This window comes from Heloderma suspectum, chromosome 2 (assembly GCF_057233095.1).
Source record: "Heloderma suspectum isolate Gila_16-S chromosome 2, 16-S_ref, whole genome shotgun sequence".
Lineage (NCBI taxonomy): Eukaryota > Metazoa > Chordata > Lepidosauria > Squamata > Helodermatidae > Heloderma > Heloderma suspectum.
The window spans coordinates 283,537,720-283,557,314 of NC_139459.1; the positions used below are offsets into that span (position 1 = coordinate 283,537,720).

Here is a 19,595-nt window from a genome sequence, read left to right on the forward strand (position 1 = left end):
CAAAACTAAACAAAATTAAACTGCAAGCTAACTGTAAAGTATAGTACAAAATTGATGTTTCTTTTTCTCTTAGAAAATACTATGGATTGTACTTTGTCATGCTTAGATGCTTAGAGTGGACCCATTGAAATCAATGTGTTTTGTTAGTCATGACTAACATGTCCAGTTGATTTTAATGGATCGACTCTAAGCATGACAAAGTCTGGATTTAACCCTATGACTAATATGATTCACCAGTAGAAAATTGTCTGTAATACCTTCAGGCCTGTTTGCTGTTTGAGGGCACTGGAAAAAGTGGCATTTTTCATCTGTCCCCTTGCCATCTAAAACGACTTTAAACAATTTGGATTTCTGAAGACCAAAAACAACTTAATTGTGCATCCCCCAAAGAATGGTCTAAAAGTTAAATAAATGATTTAATAAATGTTTAATCACTATTAATGAGGAGTAGACCCAGGATCAACTGCTGCCTTTCCCCCTCATCCCTTTGCGGAGTGTAAATTTCTTCCACTGGGCCTAACCATTCAGGTTTAGTGATGTTGCCAAAGTTTGTAATTCTTTGGCTTGAAATACAAACATCAGTGACGCATAATGTTCACCTTCAGTCTGAAGTTGAGCACTATGGCCATCTTAAGTCTGAAGTTAAGCATTATGGGGGTGGGGGCCACAGTGATACAGTAGTTGCACTCGTATCTGAAGGGTTGATTTCAGAAAGTAGCACTGGGGGATTTCTGCTTGATTCTGTGGCATTTGAGCTGTGGAATTATGTAAAGTTCTATCTTACACTCTTTAACAGCTATGTGAAGCTACTGGGAGAGGTCAGCTGGGGATATGGAGTGAGGTGTCATGTCTGTCTGTCTGTCTGTCTGTCATCTATCTATCTATCTATCTATCTATCTATCTATCTATCTATCTATCTATCTATCTATCTACCGCTCCACATCAAAGATTTCAGAGCAGTGAGCAACAAGATAAAAGAATAAAATCCCATAAGTAAAACAATTAAAACATTTTAAAAGAATGGATGAACATAATAAACCATGGCTGGTTACTCAGGGAAAGCCTCTCAGAATAACAACGTTTTCAGGAGGCGCCGAAAGCAACACAAGATTGGAGCCTGCCTGACCTCCACGGGAGACAGGGAATTCCACAGGAAGGGGGCCACTATGCTGAAGAGTCTCTTCCTGGTGGACTCCAACCATTCCATAGGTCCATGTGTGGAACCACCAGGAGCAAGCCCTCTGATGACCTCAGTGACCGAGCAGGTTGATAAAGAAGAAGGCGCTCTCTCAGGTATCCTGGTCCCAAGTTGTTTAGGGCTTTGTGCACTAGTACTAATACTTGGCCCGGTAGCGAATAGGCAGCCAGTGCAGTTCCCTCAGTAAAGAAGGAGTTACATGCTGAAATGGGGCAGCTCCTGACAATAGCCGAGCTGCTCCATTCTTCACTAGCTCCAGCTTCTGGACCAGCCTCAACAGCAGCCCCACATAGAGCATGTTGCAGTAATCCAGTCTTGAGGTTACTCATGCCTGTACCACTGTGGCCAAGCTATCCCTGTCCAGGAGAAGCCGTAGCTGGAAAACCAGCCAAAGCTGGTAAAAGGCACTCGGAGCCGCAGCAGCCACTTGGGCTTCCGGTGACAGTGATGGATCTAGGAATACCCCCAAACTACAGACCTGATCTTTCAGAGGGAGTGCAACCTTATCCAGAACAGGCAATGAGCCTATCTCCCGGACTCAGGAACCACTCACCCACAGGGCTTCTGTCTTGTCAGGATTCAGTTTCAGTTTATTGGCCCTCATCCAGCCCATTACTGAGTTCAGGTACTGGTCCAGGACTTGTATAGCCTCTCCTGATTCAGATGCTGCAGGGAGATAGAGCTGTGTGTCATCAGCATACTGGTGGCACATGGCTCCAAATCCCCTAATGACCGCTCCCAGTGGCTTCATATAGATGTTAAACAACATTGGGGACAAGATGGTACCCTATAAGGCTGATGACACCCAGCTCCATTTCTGTTTCTCATCTGAATCAGGTGAGGTTGTAGAAGTTCCAAACTGTTGTCTGGACTAGGTAATGGGCTTGATGAAGGCTAGTAAACTGAAGCTGAATCCTGACAAGGTGGAGGCACTATGGGCAAGTGGTTCCTGTGTCTGAGAATTAGGTATACAACCTGTTCTGGATGGAGTTGCACTCCACCTTTTTTCAGAGGTATAGTTTAGGGGTGCTGCTTGATGCAACATTGTCACTAGAAACCGAAGCGGCCTTGGTGGCTCAGCATACCTTAACTATTTTTGAGATAAGTGGTTCACAAGCCTCTCCTGGACAATATAGCCTGGCTATACTCATTCATGCTCTGGTAACCTCCAAGTTGGATTACTGCAATGCATTATAGGTGGGCCTGCCCTTCAAAATGATTCAGAAACTGAAACTACTGCAGAATTCTGTTGCTAGAATTCTGACTGGTCTATACTGGTGGAACCACAGTGCAGCTACTATAATGGGATTATTTTGGCTGCCTTTTTGTTTCTGAGCTCATTTTAAGGTGCTGTTGCTTACCTTTAAAGCCCTAAATGGCTTGGGAGCCAAATATCTGACGGAACACCTCCTCCCATAATGACCTGCCCATGTATTAAGATCTTCAGATGAGGTCCATCTCTGTGTTCCATCTGGAGTAGAAGTACGAAAGAGAGAGCCTTTTTGGTGGTGAGGCCCCAACTTTGGAATATCCCCCTAAATGAGGGTACAAACATTGTATTGTTTGCCCTCCTGAATGACTGGCACCAAGATTGTATACTTTTTAGTTCCAGGTCAAAAGGTTTTTAGTAACCAATGCACTTAAAATGTATTGTTTTAGCTGGTTGATTTGTTTTTGTCCGTTACCTCTCAAATGTTACTATGATGTTTCAATTTTTATTGTTTTTAATTCTGTATTGATATTTGGATATTTTTATGTATAAGTGCTCTGGGATCTGTGTCTGGATGAAAGGACCATTTATAAATTTTTAAATAAAAAATACAATATTCTTAGCCCTGCCATCTTAGTTGTTGGAGATGCAGATAAATTTTCTTTTGCTTCCCTATGAGAACAAATGTTGGTTTCCAAAAGCAGATTACTAAAGGAATTGACTGTTGCCAGCACCTTAAGAGACTCATCTTTTCAGGTGCTCATTCTTCCATAGGACCATATCTTCCTCTGGTCATTGTGGAGAAGAGAGGAGAAAGGTCACATTGGTAACTTCTAATCATTGTTCCTTGTTGGAAAGGGGGTAGCATGGTGTAGTCCAAATTGGATCATACAATTTGGCAGATTAGCAGTTTGTCACTTGGACTTTCTGTGAACCAGAGTTTGGAGCCATCAACATTAGAGACATATGCCCACTTCTTAATTTATGTAGAGAGAGTTAAGTGGCTAAATTTATACTCACCTGTTCTCAAGGAGCAGTACTGAGCTACATGTTCCTCATTTCATAAAAGCAGCTCCAAATAATCTGTGAGGTAGTTGTGACAAGAGAGAAAGAAAAAAAAACTTATTTTAAGTAGTTGGTTTGTTAACAATGCCTCCATACAAGTTAGCAGTCCTATTGACAGCTCTCAAATACCTAACTAATACAAACCTCAGCTTTAATACTGATTATATCCCATTGTCCATTTTTGATAAAAATATATGTGTGTGGGGGGGTGCTTGTCAGTGGGCAAGATAGTGGTATAGTTCAGTTGCTCTCAAACTAACTGAACAAAGCATTACGTGTAGTGATCTCTAATGTAAATCTGGACGAGAATTTTTGTGGATAGGTGAGGAGATGCACCAAGGCCAATATTGCAGCACAGCAAAAACAACTAAACTTTATTTTACACTCAGCAATCAATCTGACAGCTTGGAACGCTGGAATGACAAAGAGGCTGTCGTGGCAAAAGGAGGTACAAAGGCCTTGAAAGGTGTGAAAGTGACAACTGTCAAGTCAGTTGAGAGTGAGACTGTGGCACACGGAAAGACTTAGCTTTGTACCGAGTAGCTACAATATCATCAGGAAAGGCTTGCAGAGAGTTCAACTTGACTGGTATCTTTAAAACTGCTAATGCTGCGATGAACCTTGGTCTCAGGCACCAAACTAAGATAGGAAACATAAGACGGCAGTGGAAGACCTGCAACTCTGGCTGGAGGACCAGGAAAATCAGAGCCACCATCTGAACATATTTATAAGAAATATCCTGTAATAAGCAGGGGAGACATAGCCCAGTGGATAATGGCACTGGGCCTGGGCTTTGAGATCTCAGCCAAAGATTTTGAATGGACATATTGATTCCTAGGGCAAAAGTCACAGAATGGCAGACAGCTGCATGGCATAAAATTTCAGTTTGAAAGCTATCACTTGAAGAGAATATATCAGGTGCTTCAAAATGTTAAAACCCTATGCTATAAAGATGCAAAAGTGCAAGTCTTTTAAGACACAGGCCCCCAAATGCTCTGGTAACATAAACAGCTCAGATCAGTGACTGAGTTACTGTAAAAGGAAGGGATACTCTGTAAGTAGGGTTTCTTATTTAATCTACTCAAAGCAGTAAGTGATAGAGGTACTAGCCAAGATGAAGCTGGCAAACCTGGCAAATCACGGTGATGTAGGGGAACCCGTCTGGACAACTCTGGATGCATATGAGGTCATAAAAGGAGAGGTGTTTGCATATCAATACTCGCAAGCTGTTGGAATGAAATGTCTTCAAGCCTTTGAGATGCTTCTTGTGGAGTGTACAGTTCAGGTAGCTATGGACAATATGATTGTGGCTTTCTACATAAACAAGCATAAACAGGCACATGGTCGCAGATACTACAGAACCTAACCATGGCCCTTTGGGACTGGTGCATCTCTTGTCGGATATCTCTGAAGGTCCATCTAGCGGGTCCATCTAGTAGCCCTCTTGAACTACATCAAAACATGCTTACATGAGTGGATACTGGGTCCCCAGATGGTGTGCTCCCCCTCGTCTTTGGGAGACACCAAAGACAGACCTTTTCACCACCTCAGTGCAGACAATTCTGCAGAAGCGTAGTGTTGGATGATGAAGCTCTGGGGGATGCATTCCTTTATTCATAGGCGGGAGCACATGGACTTTATGCACGTGGGTCATAGCAAATATGAGGCAGGACGATGTGGACTTTATCTTGGTTGCACCACGGTGGCCCTGCCAGCTCTGGTTCATAGCTCTCCTGCTCTCTCAGAGGATGTACTTACAGGTACCATCTGCCTTGGACCGAGTTAGAGACAGGGTCAAGGGCAACACCTCGATGTTCAAAAACCTCTAGCTCATGGCCTGACAGATCCAACCATCTTGGAGTTGTCAGAGGCTGAAAATAAGCTTTCCGCTTGTCAGTCTTACAAGGCCAAATGTACTCATTTGAACTTGAATTATATTTACATTGTAAGCTGCCCATTGCAGGATGTGCTACAATTTCTGCTCTCTCTAAAATGGTGGCAGCAGCTTACTATTTCTTCCATTAGGGTTTACTTGGCAGCAGTCTCAATATTTCATTCTCCAACAGAGGGTGATTCAATTTCCCATTAACAGTTCATGAGGGGGCTCCTCAGTCTCTGCTCGCTATGAGCAGCACCTGTTCCAATATGGAACTTGTTGGTCCTTAGCAGCATCTTGTCCAAACACTTTAAGCTCTGGCTATGATTAGGCTTAGCTTCCTTACTGCCTTTTGAAAATGGCCCATAAAGGTCAGATAGTCCAAAATGGGCTGGCTATATTGTTAATGGGGACTAGTAGATATGATCATATCATGTCAGTACTCTGTCATCTCTACTGGCTGCCACTGTGTTTCTGGGCCCAATTCAAACTTTTAGAGCCCAGTTAGCTGAAGATTTGTCTCCTCCCATATTGACCTAGCCAGACCTTAAGGTCGTAATCTGAGGCCCTTCTCTAGGTGTCCCTGCCAAATGAGGTGAGGCAGATGGTTAAAAGCAATGGTGGAGCTAGGTAATTTTAGACCCTGGACCTAATGGACTTAATGAAGCCCCTTTAGACAGCCATGTGTATTAATTACTTCAGTTGTAAAGCACACAACTAACATTTCTCTTCTTGCCCCCAACCACCATTCCATGCTTTACAACTGCTTCTATATTTCTGATGGTAGAGCAAAAAACCCAAGCCCCGCACACATACCTAACTCTGATAAAGAAGAGATACTCTGAGCATGTGCAGTTTTGCATTTTAAACTCAAATCATAACACCATCACAACTCCAGAAATAAAATGGAGTTTATTGCAGCTGCCCTGGGCCTGAACACATTGGATTTTGAGAGAGACAGAGAATAATCAAAACAACAAAGCAAGTTCTGGGTTACTACACATCAGGGATTCTAAGCCTAATGCATAAAGACAACTGCACAAATGCTTGATCATAGGGAGAGGTTGTAGCTTAGTGGTACAGTACATGCTTTGCATGCAGAAGGTCCCAAGTTCAGTCCCCAGTATCACAGGTAGTGCAAGGAAAGGATGTTGCCTGAAAACCTGGAGAGCCACTGCCAGTCAGTATCAACGATACTGGGCTATATGGATCAATGGCTTGACTCAGTGACCTGGTTCACATGATCACCATGTGATTAAATAACCCACGGTGGGCTGCAGTGATCATTCAAACCAGCCCAGCGTAAGGCAGCTTACTATGTTCCTAATTAAGCAGCTAATTAATACTACCATTTTACAGATAAGGAACACTTATTGGAAGGCCAGTTTGCAAATAACCCTACAACAGACCATGGGTTATTTGAGGGTTGTTTCCCCCTTAAAAAAATCTTGTCACCCAGGTTTGTATGACATGACAAGCCATGGCCAGAGCTTGAATAGGCAACCCCACCATGTCTTAAATAAGCCACAGTGGGCTGCGGTGATTGTGCAAACCAGGCTCATGGGTTCTGGGTAGTTTCTTAACCATACCAACAACCCACCTTCGCCAGGTTTGGATGTCACAACAAGCCATGATTGCAGCTTGAATATTCAAAAGTTGCCCAGCATGTACTGCAACTCACTATGGCTCAAATAAGCCACAGTTGGCTGCTGTGATCATGCAAACCCAGTCTGAGTCTGGTGTCACCAAACAATAATATTGCAAGCACTTTTTCTCAGTGGGAAGGTGCCTCTGTAACTTCCTTTGATCAGCTGCTAGCATCAGTGGAAAAGTGGACTGAAGAGATGGGTGGGGAGCAGAGATGCTCCATAAACCCTTTCTTCAGGAGAAGTGAGAGCCAAGAGCCAAGAGCATCTAGCAGGAACTGAGTGATTGTTACCCCTAAGCATGTGCAAATGTTTTCCCCTCAGCATTTGGTAACCACAACAAAAAGGTAGGGGAAGGAGGGATAAAAGGAAAAAGAAATTTGGAGGAACAAGAGGAAAACAAACTTAAGGCTGCAATTGTCTGCACAAATGTAATAAATGAATGAAATTCACCCATGCATATGTTCCACTGAATTCAGTGTGGTTTACTGCTGAGAAGACGTGCAGAGGTTTGGACTGCAGCATTTAAAGAGGAAATAGGAAGAAAAGGTGCCCAGGAAATGGAGATTGAGGAAATAGGAAGGAAAGGTGCCTAGGAAATGGAGATTGTTTCAGTATTAAAAAGCGGGGCATTAAGGGCTGCTTCTCCTTAATTGCCCTCTCTCAACAAACACTCTTGGGGAGGGGAAGGAAATCGGAGCTGTCCTTTCTGATATTAACTTTTGCAGAGCTGTTGGCTGCACAACTCTGAGGCAGCGTTGTTCCAATCTCTGCTCTGTTTCCTGCCTCTGGGAGATGAGCTCCTAATTTTCCTTATGCGACAGGGGACTCCTTCATACAAAGCCTGTGTTGCTGCTGAGATCTGTGTTAGCAATGCAGTTGAAACTGGGCTCAGTTTTGCAGGAACACAAAGCAAAAGCACCAGAAGTAGAGCCTCTGTTCTCAGTGAATGAGTGAGCTCTTGCTCAGTGCTGTTGACTGGGAAGTTTCTTAAAGCAACACTCCTGCTGCTCAGCATTTGAGGGGTCTTCCTCCTGAGTTGAAGAGTTGGACTTTTGCCTCAAGGTCCACTGGGAAATGTGCCACTGACTAGAAGAGGGCTTTTTTAGTGGTGGTGCCCTGTCTGTCGAATGCCCTCCACAGAGAGGCTTGCCTGGTGCCTACATTATGGTCTTTTGAGCACCAGGTGAAGACCTTTTTCCAAGCATTTTAGGAACTGTTTTTAGTACTTTAAGATCTTTGCACTGTTTTCAGCCTGCTGCTGGTATTACTATGTGCTGCTGTTTTTTAAATCTTGCTTTCATCTGACTTTGTTTTATTGCTACTTTGCATTTTATATTTGCACACTGCCCAGAGAACTTCAGTTAGCTGCCTTCAGTGCCATTTTTTGCAAAAGGTGGAACATACATTTAATAAATAAATTATTGGCGGTTTAAAAATGTAATAAACTAATGAATTGACTTTTCTATTCCCAGTACCTATTTCTTCCCTGGGTTAACTTTCAGTTTGTTCACCCTTGTCCATGTCATAACTCCATAGCCTCTCCAGTATTAATAATGGATATTTGAGTTAGAATTGTGTGTCACCTGCCTACTGATGAAACTGTAGCCCAAACCTCCAGATGTCTTCCCCAAGTAGTTTCATGAAGATGTTAAAAAGCATGGATGTGCATAGTAAAAAGGTAGAGTTAAAACTGCCATCAAAGTGGACCTTGTGTAGTTAAAGTACAAATACTAGGCAAGGTTATTATTTAGGAATAGCACTTCCCCCTCATTTATGTATTCTGCATTGAGTGGTATGGCAAATAACTCCATATGAAGTAAAGACGTCTGTGTATAAATGAATCTTGATTACCCCTTTAAAACCAGGGTGAGATTGAACTAATGATTTTGTATTACTTTTCAAAGTGTCTTATAACCATTACAACATTTTCATGGAAGCTTTTGTAAAATTTACAGGCAGTATGAGACAGTTGTTCCAGTTGAAGACTCTGTTATCACTGAAGTTACAGCAGCACTCCAGGAATGGTCTGTCCTCTGGAAGCAGTTATATGTGGTAGGTGCATTTAAAAAAAGAACTACATTACATATAAGTAATAGGCAATGCAGTAGTTACACATAACTTGCTCACTTACATTTCGAACTTTGTGCGAAGAAAAGCCATATTGTTACGTTCAGTTTATTATTTTTTAACAAATTTTATGAAATGATCATTTTAGTTTCCTCTATTAAATGAAGTATCCATAAAATTCTTATGATTAAAATTTAAGCGTCTTGGCTTAAATTTTAAATACATGACAAGAGTAATCAATCTCTTCATATTGAAAAGTTAGATATTATTTGAAGTTATTAAAAAAGAATACTTAAGGTAATCATAGATCAGGACTACATTGTAGGTTTATGCAGTGATCTCTTGTATAATTATAAAAAGCAGGTAAGTTAATTGCAGCTTCTACTTTAAGAAAGGATCTATATACCACACCATTATTACCATGAACCTACCCATATACTACATTCATCATCTGAGGCCCTACTGCTGGTGCCTCCTCCAAGGGAACCTAGGAAGGTGGCAACAAGGGAGAGAACCTTCTCAGTGGTGGCCCCTCAATTATGGAACAATCTCAACAATGAGGTCCACCTGGTGCCAACAGTGTTATCTTTTTGGCGCTAGGTTAAGACCTTCCTCTACTCTCACTTATTCGGCAGCGTATGGTTTTAATTGAGTACTGAGATTTCTTATTGTTAAAATTATTTAGATACATGTATGTATGTGTGTTGTCTGTTTATATGGTTTTATGTCATTGGTTTTTATATTATGTGCAATATTGTATTTTTAAGGTTTTTAATCTTTGTATACTGCCCAGGTAGCTTTAGCTATTGGGCAGTATAGAAATTGAATGAATGAATGAATGAATGAATGAATGAATTAGAGGATTTTATTTTCTTTCTAGAGTATATGTCATAGCTAAAGTACAGGAGCAAGTAAAAGATGCACTGAACTTGAGGTTTCCTAAGGTACAGAAGGCAAAATACCCTCAAATTACCAATAAAGCTGGCCTGGAGAAAAATATTTTTCCTATCCCAAATGGGAAAGGTGTATGTGATTAGTAACAAACAGGAACTTGACAACTGTTGATGTAATAAACAGCATTTATTTATTTGTTTGTTTGTTTTTAATCCATCCAATGACCAACATTCTCTGGGCAGATTACAAACAGTTAAAAAGTAAAATGCTATACAAACAGTTAAAATATAAAATACAACACAAATATGAATACAATACAATACAAACACCACAGGAAAAGATAAAACAGCCATAAAAATCTAGAATTAGGTCTCTAAAATGCCTAGGAGAAAAGAAAGAGCTTTTCCTGGTGGCAAAAATATAACAATATAGATGCCAGGAGAATCTTGTTGGGGAGGGCATTTCCTAAGCAGGGCGCCACAGCTGAGAAGGCCTCTCTCTTGCAGCCACCCACCTAGCTTCCTTTGGTAGAGGCACCTGGAAAAAAGCCTCCAAAAAGGATCTAAGGGTCTGAGCAGAAGAGATATGTAGAAAGAGATGTTCTTTTAGATTCTCTGGTCCCAACCCATTTAGGGCTTTAACAGTCAACACCAACACTTTGAATTAGGCTCCAAAACAAATGGGAAACCAGTGCAGCTGACAAAGCACTGGTGTCACATGATCATATCGGCCAATCCCAGCTAGTAACTTAGCAACTCTGTTTTGAACTAACTGAAGTTTCCAAACCATCTTCAAAGATAGCCCCACATACGATAGGTTGCAGTACTCCAACTGGGAGGTTACCAGAGTGTGGGTAACTGTTGCCAGACTGTCTCTGTCCAGATAGGATTGCAGTTAGTGTATCAGCCTAAGCTGATAAATGGCACTTCTGGCCACCTGGGTCTCAAGCAACAAAGATGGATCTAGGAGCACCCCCAAGCTGCACACCTGACGTTTCAGGGGAAGTGCAACCTGCTCCAGGACAGGTTGAACACTTCTCAACTGCGCAGATGAACTACTTGCTAACAGTACCTCTGTCTTGTCTGAACTGAGCCTCAGTTTGTTGGCCCTCATCCAGTCCATTATCCCACTCAGGCATTATTTATTTATTTATTTATTATTTAATTTATTAATCGCCCATCTGGCTGGTCACCCAGCCACTCTGGGCGATGTACAACATACAATAAAACAATAAAATTCTACAATAAAAACATTTTCTAAAATACCCCAACCCACCCCAAATGCCTGCCTGAACAGCCACGTTTTTAATGAACGACGGAAGCTCATTAAAGAGGGGACATGACGGAGTTCCCTAGGGAGGGAGTTCCACAGAGTGGGGGCCACCACAGAAAAGGCCCTCTCCCTCGTCCCCACCAGTCTAGCTGTCCTGGCTGATGGGACAGAGAGAAGGCCATCCGAGGCTGATCTTGTTAAGCGGCCTGTCTGGTGCTGCTGGAGGTGCTCCTTAAGATAGGCTGGGCCGGAACCATATAGGGTTTTAAAGGTCAAAACCAACACCTTGAATTTGGCCTGGAAAACAACTGGTAACCAGTGCAACTCCTTCAGCACTGGAGTGATGTGATCTTGCCGGCGGCTGCCTTTAATCAGGCGAGCCGCCGCATTCTGTACCAGCTGCAGCTTCCGAACCGTCTTCAAGAGTAACCCCACGTAGAGCGCATTACAGTAGTCTAAACGAGAGGAGACCAGGGCAAGTACTACCGATGGGAGCAGATGGTCGGGAAGGAAGGGGCACAGCCGCCGTATCAGATGGAGTTGATACAGCGCTGTCTGGCTCACAGCTGACACCTGAGCCTCCATGGACAGCTGGGAGTCCAAAATGACCCCCAGGCTGTGGACCTGGTCTTTCAAGGGTAGCCGTACCCCATTCAACACCAGGTCAGCATCCCCTAGCCTCCTCTTACCCCACAAGTAAGAGTGAGTGGCCACAAGTGAGTGGCCATGGGTCCGAAACCTCCTCTCCCAGTGCTACCCTCTGGTACCTGCCGGAGAGGAAGGAGCGGAACCACCGCAATACGGTGTCTCCAATGCCCAACCCCTCCAGGCGGTCCAGGAGGATACCATGGTCAACGGTATCAAAACCCGCTGAGAGGTCGAGGAGAACAAGGAAGGAGCATTCACCCCTATCCAGAGCCCTCCTCATATCATCTACCAAGGTGACCAAGGCTGTTTCTGTCCCATGCCCAAGCCTGAAGCCCGACTGAAATGGGTCTAGATAATCAGTTTCTTCCAAGTGTGCCTTCAACTGCACCGCCACCACCCGCTCAATCACCTTGCCCAAAAATGGCAGATTTGAGACTGGGCGAAAGTTGTTCAGAACTTGAGGATCCAAGGAGGGCTTCTTTAAGAGCTGTCTTATCACTGCCTCCTTGAGGGCTGATGGCATCACTCCCTCCTCAAGGGAGGTGTTCACCACCGCCTTGATCCCCTCACCCAGTCTCTCTCTGCAGCCCATAATGAGCCAAGATGGGCAAGGATCAAGTAAGCAGGTGGTCGGCCTTACAGATGAAAGCACCTTGTCCACTTCATCAGGAGGAAGAAGCTGGAACCGATCCCACAAAACCGGTTTGCCACAGGCCTCCTCTTGCTCACTAACTGTATCCACAGTGTGCAGAGTAACACACCTAATCTGATCAATTTTATCTGCAAAGTGCCTTGCCAAGGCCTCACAGGAGGCCTTAGATTGCTCCAGTGGTTCCGGAGCCACAGGACCGACCAGGCTGCAGACCACTTGGAACAGCCTCCTGGGACAGCACTCTGCAGACGCGATGGAGGCAGCATAATATTCCTTTTTTGCTGCCTTCACCACCACGTGATAGGCTGAAGATACAGCTCTAGCCCGTGTCTGATCGTCTTTGGAGCGAGACTTCCGCCACCGGCGCTCTAGCCGTCTCACCTCCTGTTTCAGAGCTCGTAACCGCGGATTGAACCATGGTGCAGTCCGAGCCCTGTTCAGGGGGAGAGGGCGTTTCGGAGCCACCTGATCTAATGCCCCAGTGATTGCGGCATTCCAGCCACCCACCAGGGTCTCGACCGAGTGGCCGTTGGTGTGCCCCAGAGAATCCCCAAGCGCATTCAGGAATCCATTTGGATCCATAAGACGCCTGGGGCGGACCATTTTAATGGGTCCTCCACCCCTGAGGAGGGGTTGTGGAACCGAGAAGTCCAACGTCACCAGATAGTGATCTGACCATGACAAGGGGGTGGTGGATATACCCCCGACTTCCAGATCACTCCCCGCTTCTCCAGAAACAAACACAAGGTCTAGTGCATGACCGGCTACATGGGTGGGCCCAGTTAGAATATGGTGCAGCTCTCAGGAGGCCATGGTCTCCATGAAGTCCCGAGGTGCTCCTGTGAGGATGGACTCCGAATGTACGTTGAAGTCCGCCAACACCAATAAGTTAGGGGACTGTACACGCACATCAGAGACCACCTCCAGCACCTCGGCCAGGGAGTCAGTCGTGCAGCGGGGTGGATGGTACACGAGCAGAATCCCCAGACTGCCCTTCGGTCCCAACCTGCAGTACATACACTCAGCAACCTTGGTCTCCCGGAGAGGGGGCCTGTGAAGACCAAGGACTCTTGGTAGATAACAGCCACTCCCCCTCCCCGATCCCCAGCCCTCGGCTGCTGTGCATACGAAAATCCGGTTGGACACATGGCTGCAAGGGTTGGAGCAGCAGCCTCGGCCAGCCAGGTCTCCGTAATACATGCCAGGTCTGCACCCTCATCCAGGATCATGTCATGGATGAGGGAGGTTTTCTGGGTAACAGACCTGGCATTGCAGAGCAGCAAACGAAGGCCAGAAGATGGGGTCACGCCTCCCCCAGCCATCTTTTGGCTCTGGACAGGCCCGGAGCAGGGGACAGATATTACACATCTCTCCCTTGTTCCCCTTACCTGGCATGGCCTGCCCCTAGCACTCCGCCAGCGCCTGCCACCCAGCCTCGGTATGTTCTGGCCCCCAACACTCCCCCCACTGCCTCTATCAGGTGGACACATGCCCCCTCGCTCCCGCCTATCAGGCAGGCTGCCCACCCCTAAAAACGCAACAAAATCCCCCAGAAAAACAAACAAACAAACAAACAAACAATTAAAAATCCCCTTAAAAATAATGTCAGGCCGGAGTCCACAGGGAAGGCCTGGTGGTGGTGGTGGTGGTGGTGGCGGCGGCGGCGGCAGCAGCAGCAGCAGCAGCAGCAGCAGGCCCGGCGGCAGCAGGCACGCCTCTTCCCCGGTGATGGTGGTGGCCTCTCCTGCAGGCCCTGGCTCTCCCAGGCCACAGTCAGCCAGCCAGCTTATGTAGCCCCTCCAGGGAGGGGCAGGTGGAGCAGCACAGCTGGCTGTGTACCTGGGGGCCTGGTCCTGCAGGGACTGGCGGTCTGCCAGGCAGAAGTCTACAGGGAAGGCCTGGTGGTGGTGGTGGTAGTGGCGGTGGCGGCATTGATTCAAGACATAACTTGCTTGCTTGTGTGGTGACTTTATAACAGATCTGCTATTTTGGATCACTGCTTTTTAATCATCTTATCATGTATCCTTTAAGTACGGAGCTGATAGACAGGGTAAGCATCAGTTTTTCATTGTACAGAAATAGTAAATTGTACCATCTAAACTGGTTATATGCACCAGCAATTAGGCCAGGCAGTAGTATACCTTAGACTTTCAAGCTAAATTGTTCTTTTTTCCAGTCCATTTATTGTTCCTCTTTATGCCCTAATTGGCTCAGTCATGTTTTTGGTTTGGCCCATTTCTCTGTGCTCTCAAGCAGGTGTGGGAACATAATTTGAAACAGAGCTTAGATCCAGAATGTATTTTCGCTACAAAGGCTCATTACTCCTATATTGTATATGAACTGGAGAAGAGCGTTCCTTTTGGCATATACTGGGGCTGTTCACACGTCATGTTAACCCATAGTGGCTTATGATTCTTTGATTGTGGGTGGGGACTTAAACGAGGTCTTAGATCCCTTGTTGGATAGGAGTACACTTCCTCCTAATCTGCCGTGAGAATGGCACTCTAGGCTTACATGATGGAATATGGTTTAATTGATGCTTGGAGAATTTTATATCCTGCTGACAGAGAGTATACTTTCATTTCACCAGTTCACCGTAATTGCTTTAGATTAGATTATTTTTTGGTCTCTACATCTTTGGTATATCAAATAAAAGATTGCAAGATTGACACATTGGTAGCGTCAGCTCACACCCCAGTATGTTTGGAACTGCCCCTTTCTGACACCCCTAGGGCCCCCGGTTTTTGGCACCTTAATGTTTCTCTTCTTAATGATGAGAAGTTTAAAACTCAGATGTTAGGTGAACTGACAGAGTATTTTAATACTAATGAGGGTATGGTGGGTTTGTGCACCATTGAGTGGGAGGCCAGTAAAGCTTTTTTAAGGGGCCAAATTATTGCTTATGCTTCTTACCAATTTTTTTTTTAAGAAACTCAACAGATGATTTTAAATAAGAAGTTGAAATCTCTTATAACTCAGTTTGCCATTTCCCCTACTGCACAACTTTATCAGGAGCGGCAGAATGCTAAACATGAATTGAATAATATTCTTTCACAGCAGGCGGAATTTGTAGGGGTGGACGAAAGTCACTTACCTTTTCTCGCAGCTTGTTCGCGGTGGGGGGGAGCGCTTCGCTGCTCCCCCCACGAAGTTCAGGCCGGGGGGGGAGGCTTCCCGCGTCGCCCGGCCGAAATTCAGGCCGGGGGGGAGGCTTCCCGCCTCGCCCGGCCGAAATTCAGGCCGGGGAGGAGGCTTCCCGCCTCGCCCGGCAGCAAACACAAAAGTAAAAAAAAAAAAAAAAGTCCCCTGATAGGCTACGTGACGATTCACATAGCCTATCATGGCTAGATCTGGAAAGTCAGCCGTGATAGCCTACGTGAATCGTCACGTAGCCTATCAGGGGTGACTTTAAAAAAAAAAAAAAAAAAAGCGCGTACGCGAATGGCGGCCCCCATAGGGAGCCGCCATTCGCGTTCCTTATTTAGTTGCTGTAGTCTACGTAAATGTTTACGTAGACTACGGCGAAAATAAGGCAACGCAAATAGCGTTGCCCTTATTTTCGCCGTAGTCTACGTAGTCTACAGCGACCAAATAAGGAACGGGAATGGCGGCTCCCTATGGGGAGCCGCCATTTTTTTTTTTTAAGTCACCTGTGATAGGCTACGTGACGATTCACGTAGCCTATCACGGCTGACTTTGCAAATCTAGCCGTGATAGGCTACGTGAATCGTCACGTAGCCTATCAGGGGACGTTTTTTTTTTTTTTCTTTCTTTGATTGCAATGGCGGGGGCGGCAGCTGGTCAAAAGACCGGCTGCCGCTCCCGCCCCGCTCGAACACCGGACGAACCGCCAGCCGGACCCGCCGCCGGGAGGGACATTCAGGGAAGGTAAGTCCCGTCCCGGGGGGGGCAGGGGGGGTGCGGAGGATTTCTCCCCGAAACTACTTCGGGGGGCCGAACACGTTGGCGCTCGGCCCCCCGAAGTTTCGGGGAGAAATTCTCCGCCATCCCTAGGAATTTGCTCTGAATTGTTTGTGAACATCCTAGTTAGATCCTTGCACATCGTCTAACAGCATCAACATCAAAATGTCATTTCAGCTATTAAAGATGAGAGTGACAAAGTATATACTTCTCCTATAGATAAACTCACAATTTTTAAAGTTTTATTCTGATCTTTACAGCACTGGTAGCAAGATATCAGAGCAAGATTATGGAAGTTTTTTTTTCTCATATTGATCTTGCATGCTTAGATTCTTCACAACAACAGTTTCTTTTGGCTCTTTTGCATTTGGAAGAAATTATGAATGCAATTGTGAATATAAACACAGGGAAATCACCCAGTCCAGATGGATTCCCAACTGAGTGGTATAGAACATTATCCAGCTTTTTAGCTCCAAAGCTGTACTGCCTCTATATGGTAAAAGCTGTACTGCCTCAATGTGGTAAAAATAAATTTCCAATGATTTTTGTCAAATACCTTTTCTGCATCCAAGGAAATTATGGCCACCTGGTCGGTTCTTTCAGAGTTTAAAGTGACTAGATCAACAACTAATCTAAGATTATCAGCTCTCTGTCTCTTTTTAATAAAACCTACCTGGTCTGGTCTAACCAATGCAGCAATAACTTGTTGCAATCTATCAGCCAAAATTGCTGTTAATATTTTGGTATCTGTGTTAATTAATGATATAGGTCAATAGTTAGCACAATAGGTATGAAATGTATGATCCCTGCCAGGCTTAGGAATCACAGTAATATAAGCATCATTTAATGATGAAGAAAGGAAGCTCTCCTCAAAAATATGGTTATAGAGGCAGTATCAATCAGTTTAGCAAAACAATCATGAAACATAACTGGAGAGTATTAGGCCCATGTACATTGATCATAGCAAGTAATTTATCCATATACTTCCCAACTAGGATCAAAAAACGCCCCTCAGTATCAAGAATTACCCACTGAACTGAAATAGAAAGTCGCTTATGAATTAAAATTGCAGCCCCTTTACACCATATTGAAATATCTGTAATATAAACCTCACCGACCCTGTGCTTTCACAACATGTCCATCTACCGTGATCAAATGGGTTTCTTGTAAAAAAGCCATATAAATATTAAGCTCTTTTAACTTAGGAAGAACTCTTTTCTGCTGATTTACATTTCGCAGCCCTTTGATGTTCCATGAAGTCATGTTACGCATTGAAAAAGCAAAAGCAAATTAGTTTCCCTTCCACCCAAACACATCTTTCCAGATTTGCAAAAAATAACTAAATATGTGTAGCATAAGTAGTATAACAAATACATCCTTAGTTTACATTTAGGACTAGTTAGTTTACATTTCAAACATCATCGAAATATTTTTATTATACAGAACTGAGAAAAAAATTAAATTACTCAAAAGTATAAACAATAATTGAACCCCCCGCAAATAAAAATCAAATAATCCAATTTATTGTTGTTTTTTGTTTTACTTCAGTGGGGCACCAGACAAGGTTGTCCACTTTCCCCATTGACATTTGACTTATGCTTGGAACCCCTGGTGTGTGCTATTAGACAAAATAGTAATATTCATGGATTTGTGCATTCTGGCTTAGAATTTAAAATTAGCCTTTATGCTGATAATCTTTTGATGTTTATAATCTTTTGATGATGACTGCAGTCATCAGTTCCAGCACTGATGAAATTGATTAATACTTTGTGTGATTGGTCTGCTTATTCAATTAATTGGTCAAAGTTGGAAATAATGCCGATTGGAGATAGGGTATACTCTAGTGTATTAGCCAATTGGCAATTTTGACGGTGCCCAGAGTTTATTACTTATTGGGGAATAATTATCCCTAGAGAGATATCTCAAATTATTAAGTTAAATCAAAAGTTATGAAGTTGTCATATGGACAAACTTTGTATTGGAAAACTCTTTAATATTTATTGATGTACATGTTCTCTTAAAATATTTACCTGCTTTTGGGAATGTAATACCAAATGGTAAATGCTTCTTTTGCGTCCTCTTGGCTGCTAAAAGACTGATAAAATGCTGGAAGGATAAAAGCTCGCCACCTATAATGCAATGGATTGAAGACTTAACAACACTAGTAACATTTGCAAGAGTGGTATATAGGCGTCACTTATGAATGGATTTATATTTGGATATCTGGTCTGCTTTTACTGAAGTGTATGTGTAATCTATTCTCCCCCCCCCCCCCGCTGAATGTTGTAATATTTGAAACTGAGGACATTAGAATACATTGTTATATTTTCAATCTTTTGGTTTTGTTATGTTTTTGTTTGCTTTGTTCTGTTGAAACTCAGAATAAAAAATGATTTAAAATGTTAATTGGGGGTGCTTGGGGAGGAGGAGGGAGAGTCTGAATGCTGTGCACTCCAAGTGATTCACCTGCCTGGCAGCAGCAAGAAGATCTTTGTTCATAGACCATGACCTTCTTTTGTTTTGCTGGAGGTACTGGCATATAAGTTTGTATCTCCTCTCAAACACTTGGACTAGTTTGGTGTACAGCAAGAGCACTGAGGGAGGGGAGGGAAGGACAGAGTGGGCAAAGACAGAGAAATAACTTGCAGTGGAACTTTGCAGCCACGCACTGCACCAGCCATCCCTCCTCCCCTGAGAACTTCTCCAAACACATCTCAGTGGTGCAGGTGCTGGATTCAGTGTTGCTGTGCAATGAAGCATCAGCTGCAGCCCTGCAATTGTCCTACTCCTGCTCCAACATGCATCCATGCCTCGAGACGAACAAGTGAGGTATGAGACAGACACATCCCCTCCATTTCCCACTTTGGTCCCCACAAAGCAACAACAATCTTGGTTTTCTGGTGCCCATGCACAGCCCTGAATGTGCAGCTGCCCAAGGCAACTTTGTTTGTCTCTTTAGAAATTCAGAAGGAGATAGGGAGGAAACAAAGTGGTTAGCAGGGGATGGGGGTGGAAGCAGCGATTGCTTGACAGAAAGTGAGTTAGCGAGCTCCACCACCACCTCCTGCTCCATCCCTCTCCTCCATGCCCCCTTCCAGTGTGGAGCATAGGGAGAGGCCACTCCTTCAAGGAATATGCCAGCG

General features: G+C 44.2%; 1 protein-coding gene across 1 annotated transcript in view; it reads left to right on the top strand.

The window, feature by feature from the left end:
• The window catches only part of DOCK3 (dedicator of cytokinesis 3), a 454,424-nt gene that overhangs the window by 68,679 nt on the left and 366,150 nt on the right, over positions 1 to 19,595 (top strand). The window contains exon 5 of the mRNA XM_084829818.1: positions 8,954 to 9,050. Coding sequence (XP_084685944.1) covers positions 8,954 to 9,050 — 97 coding nt within the window. The remainder of the gene's footprint in view (positions 1 to 8,953; positions 9,051 to 19,595) is intronic.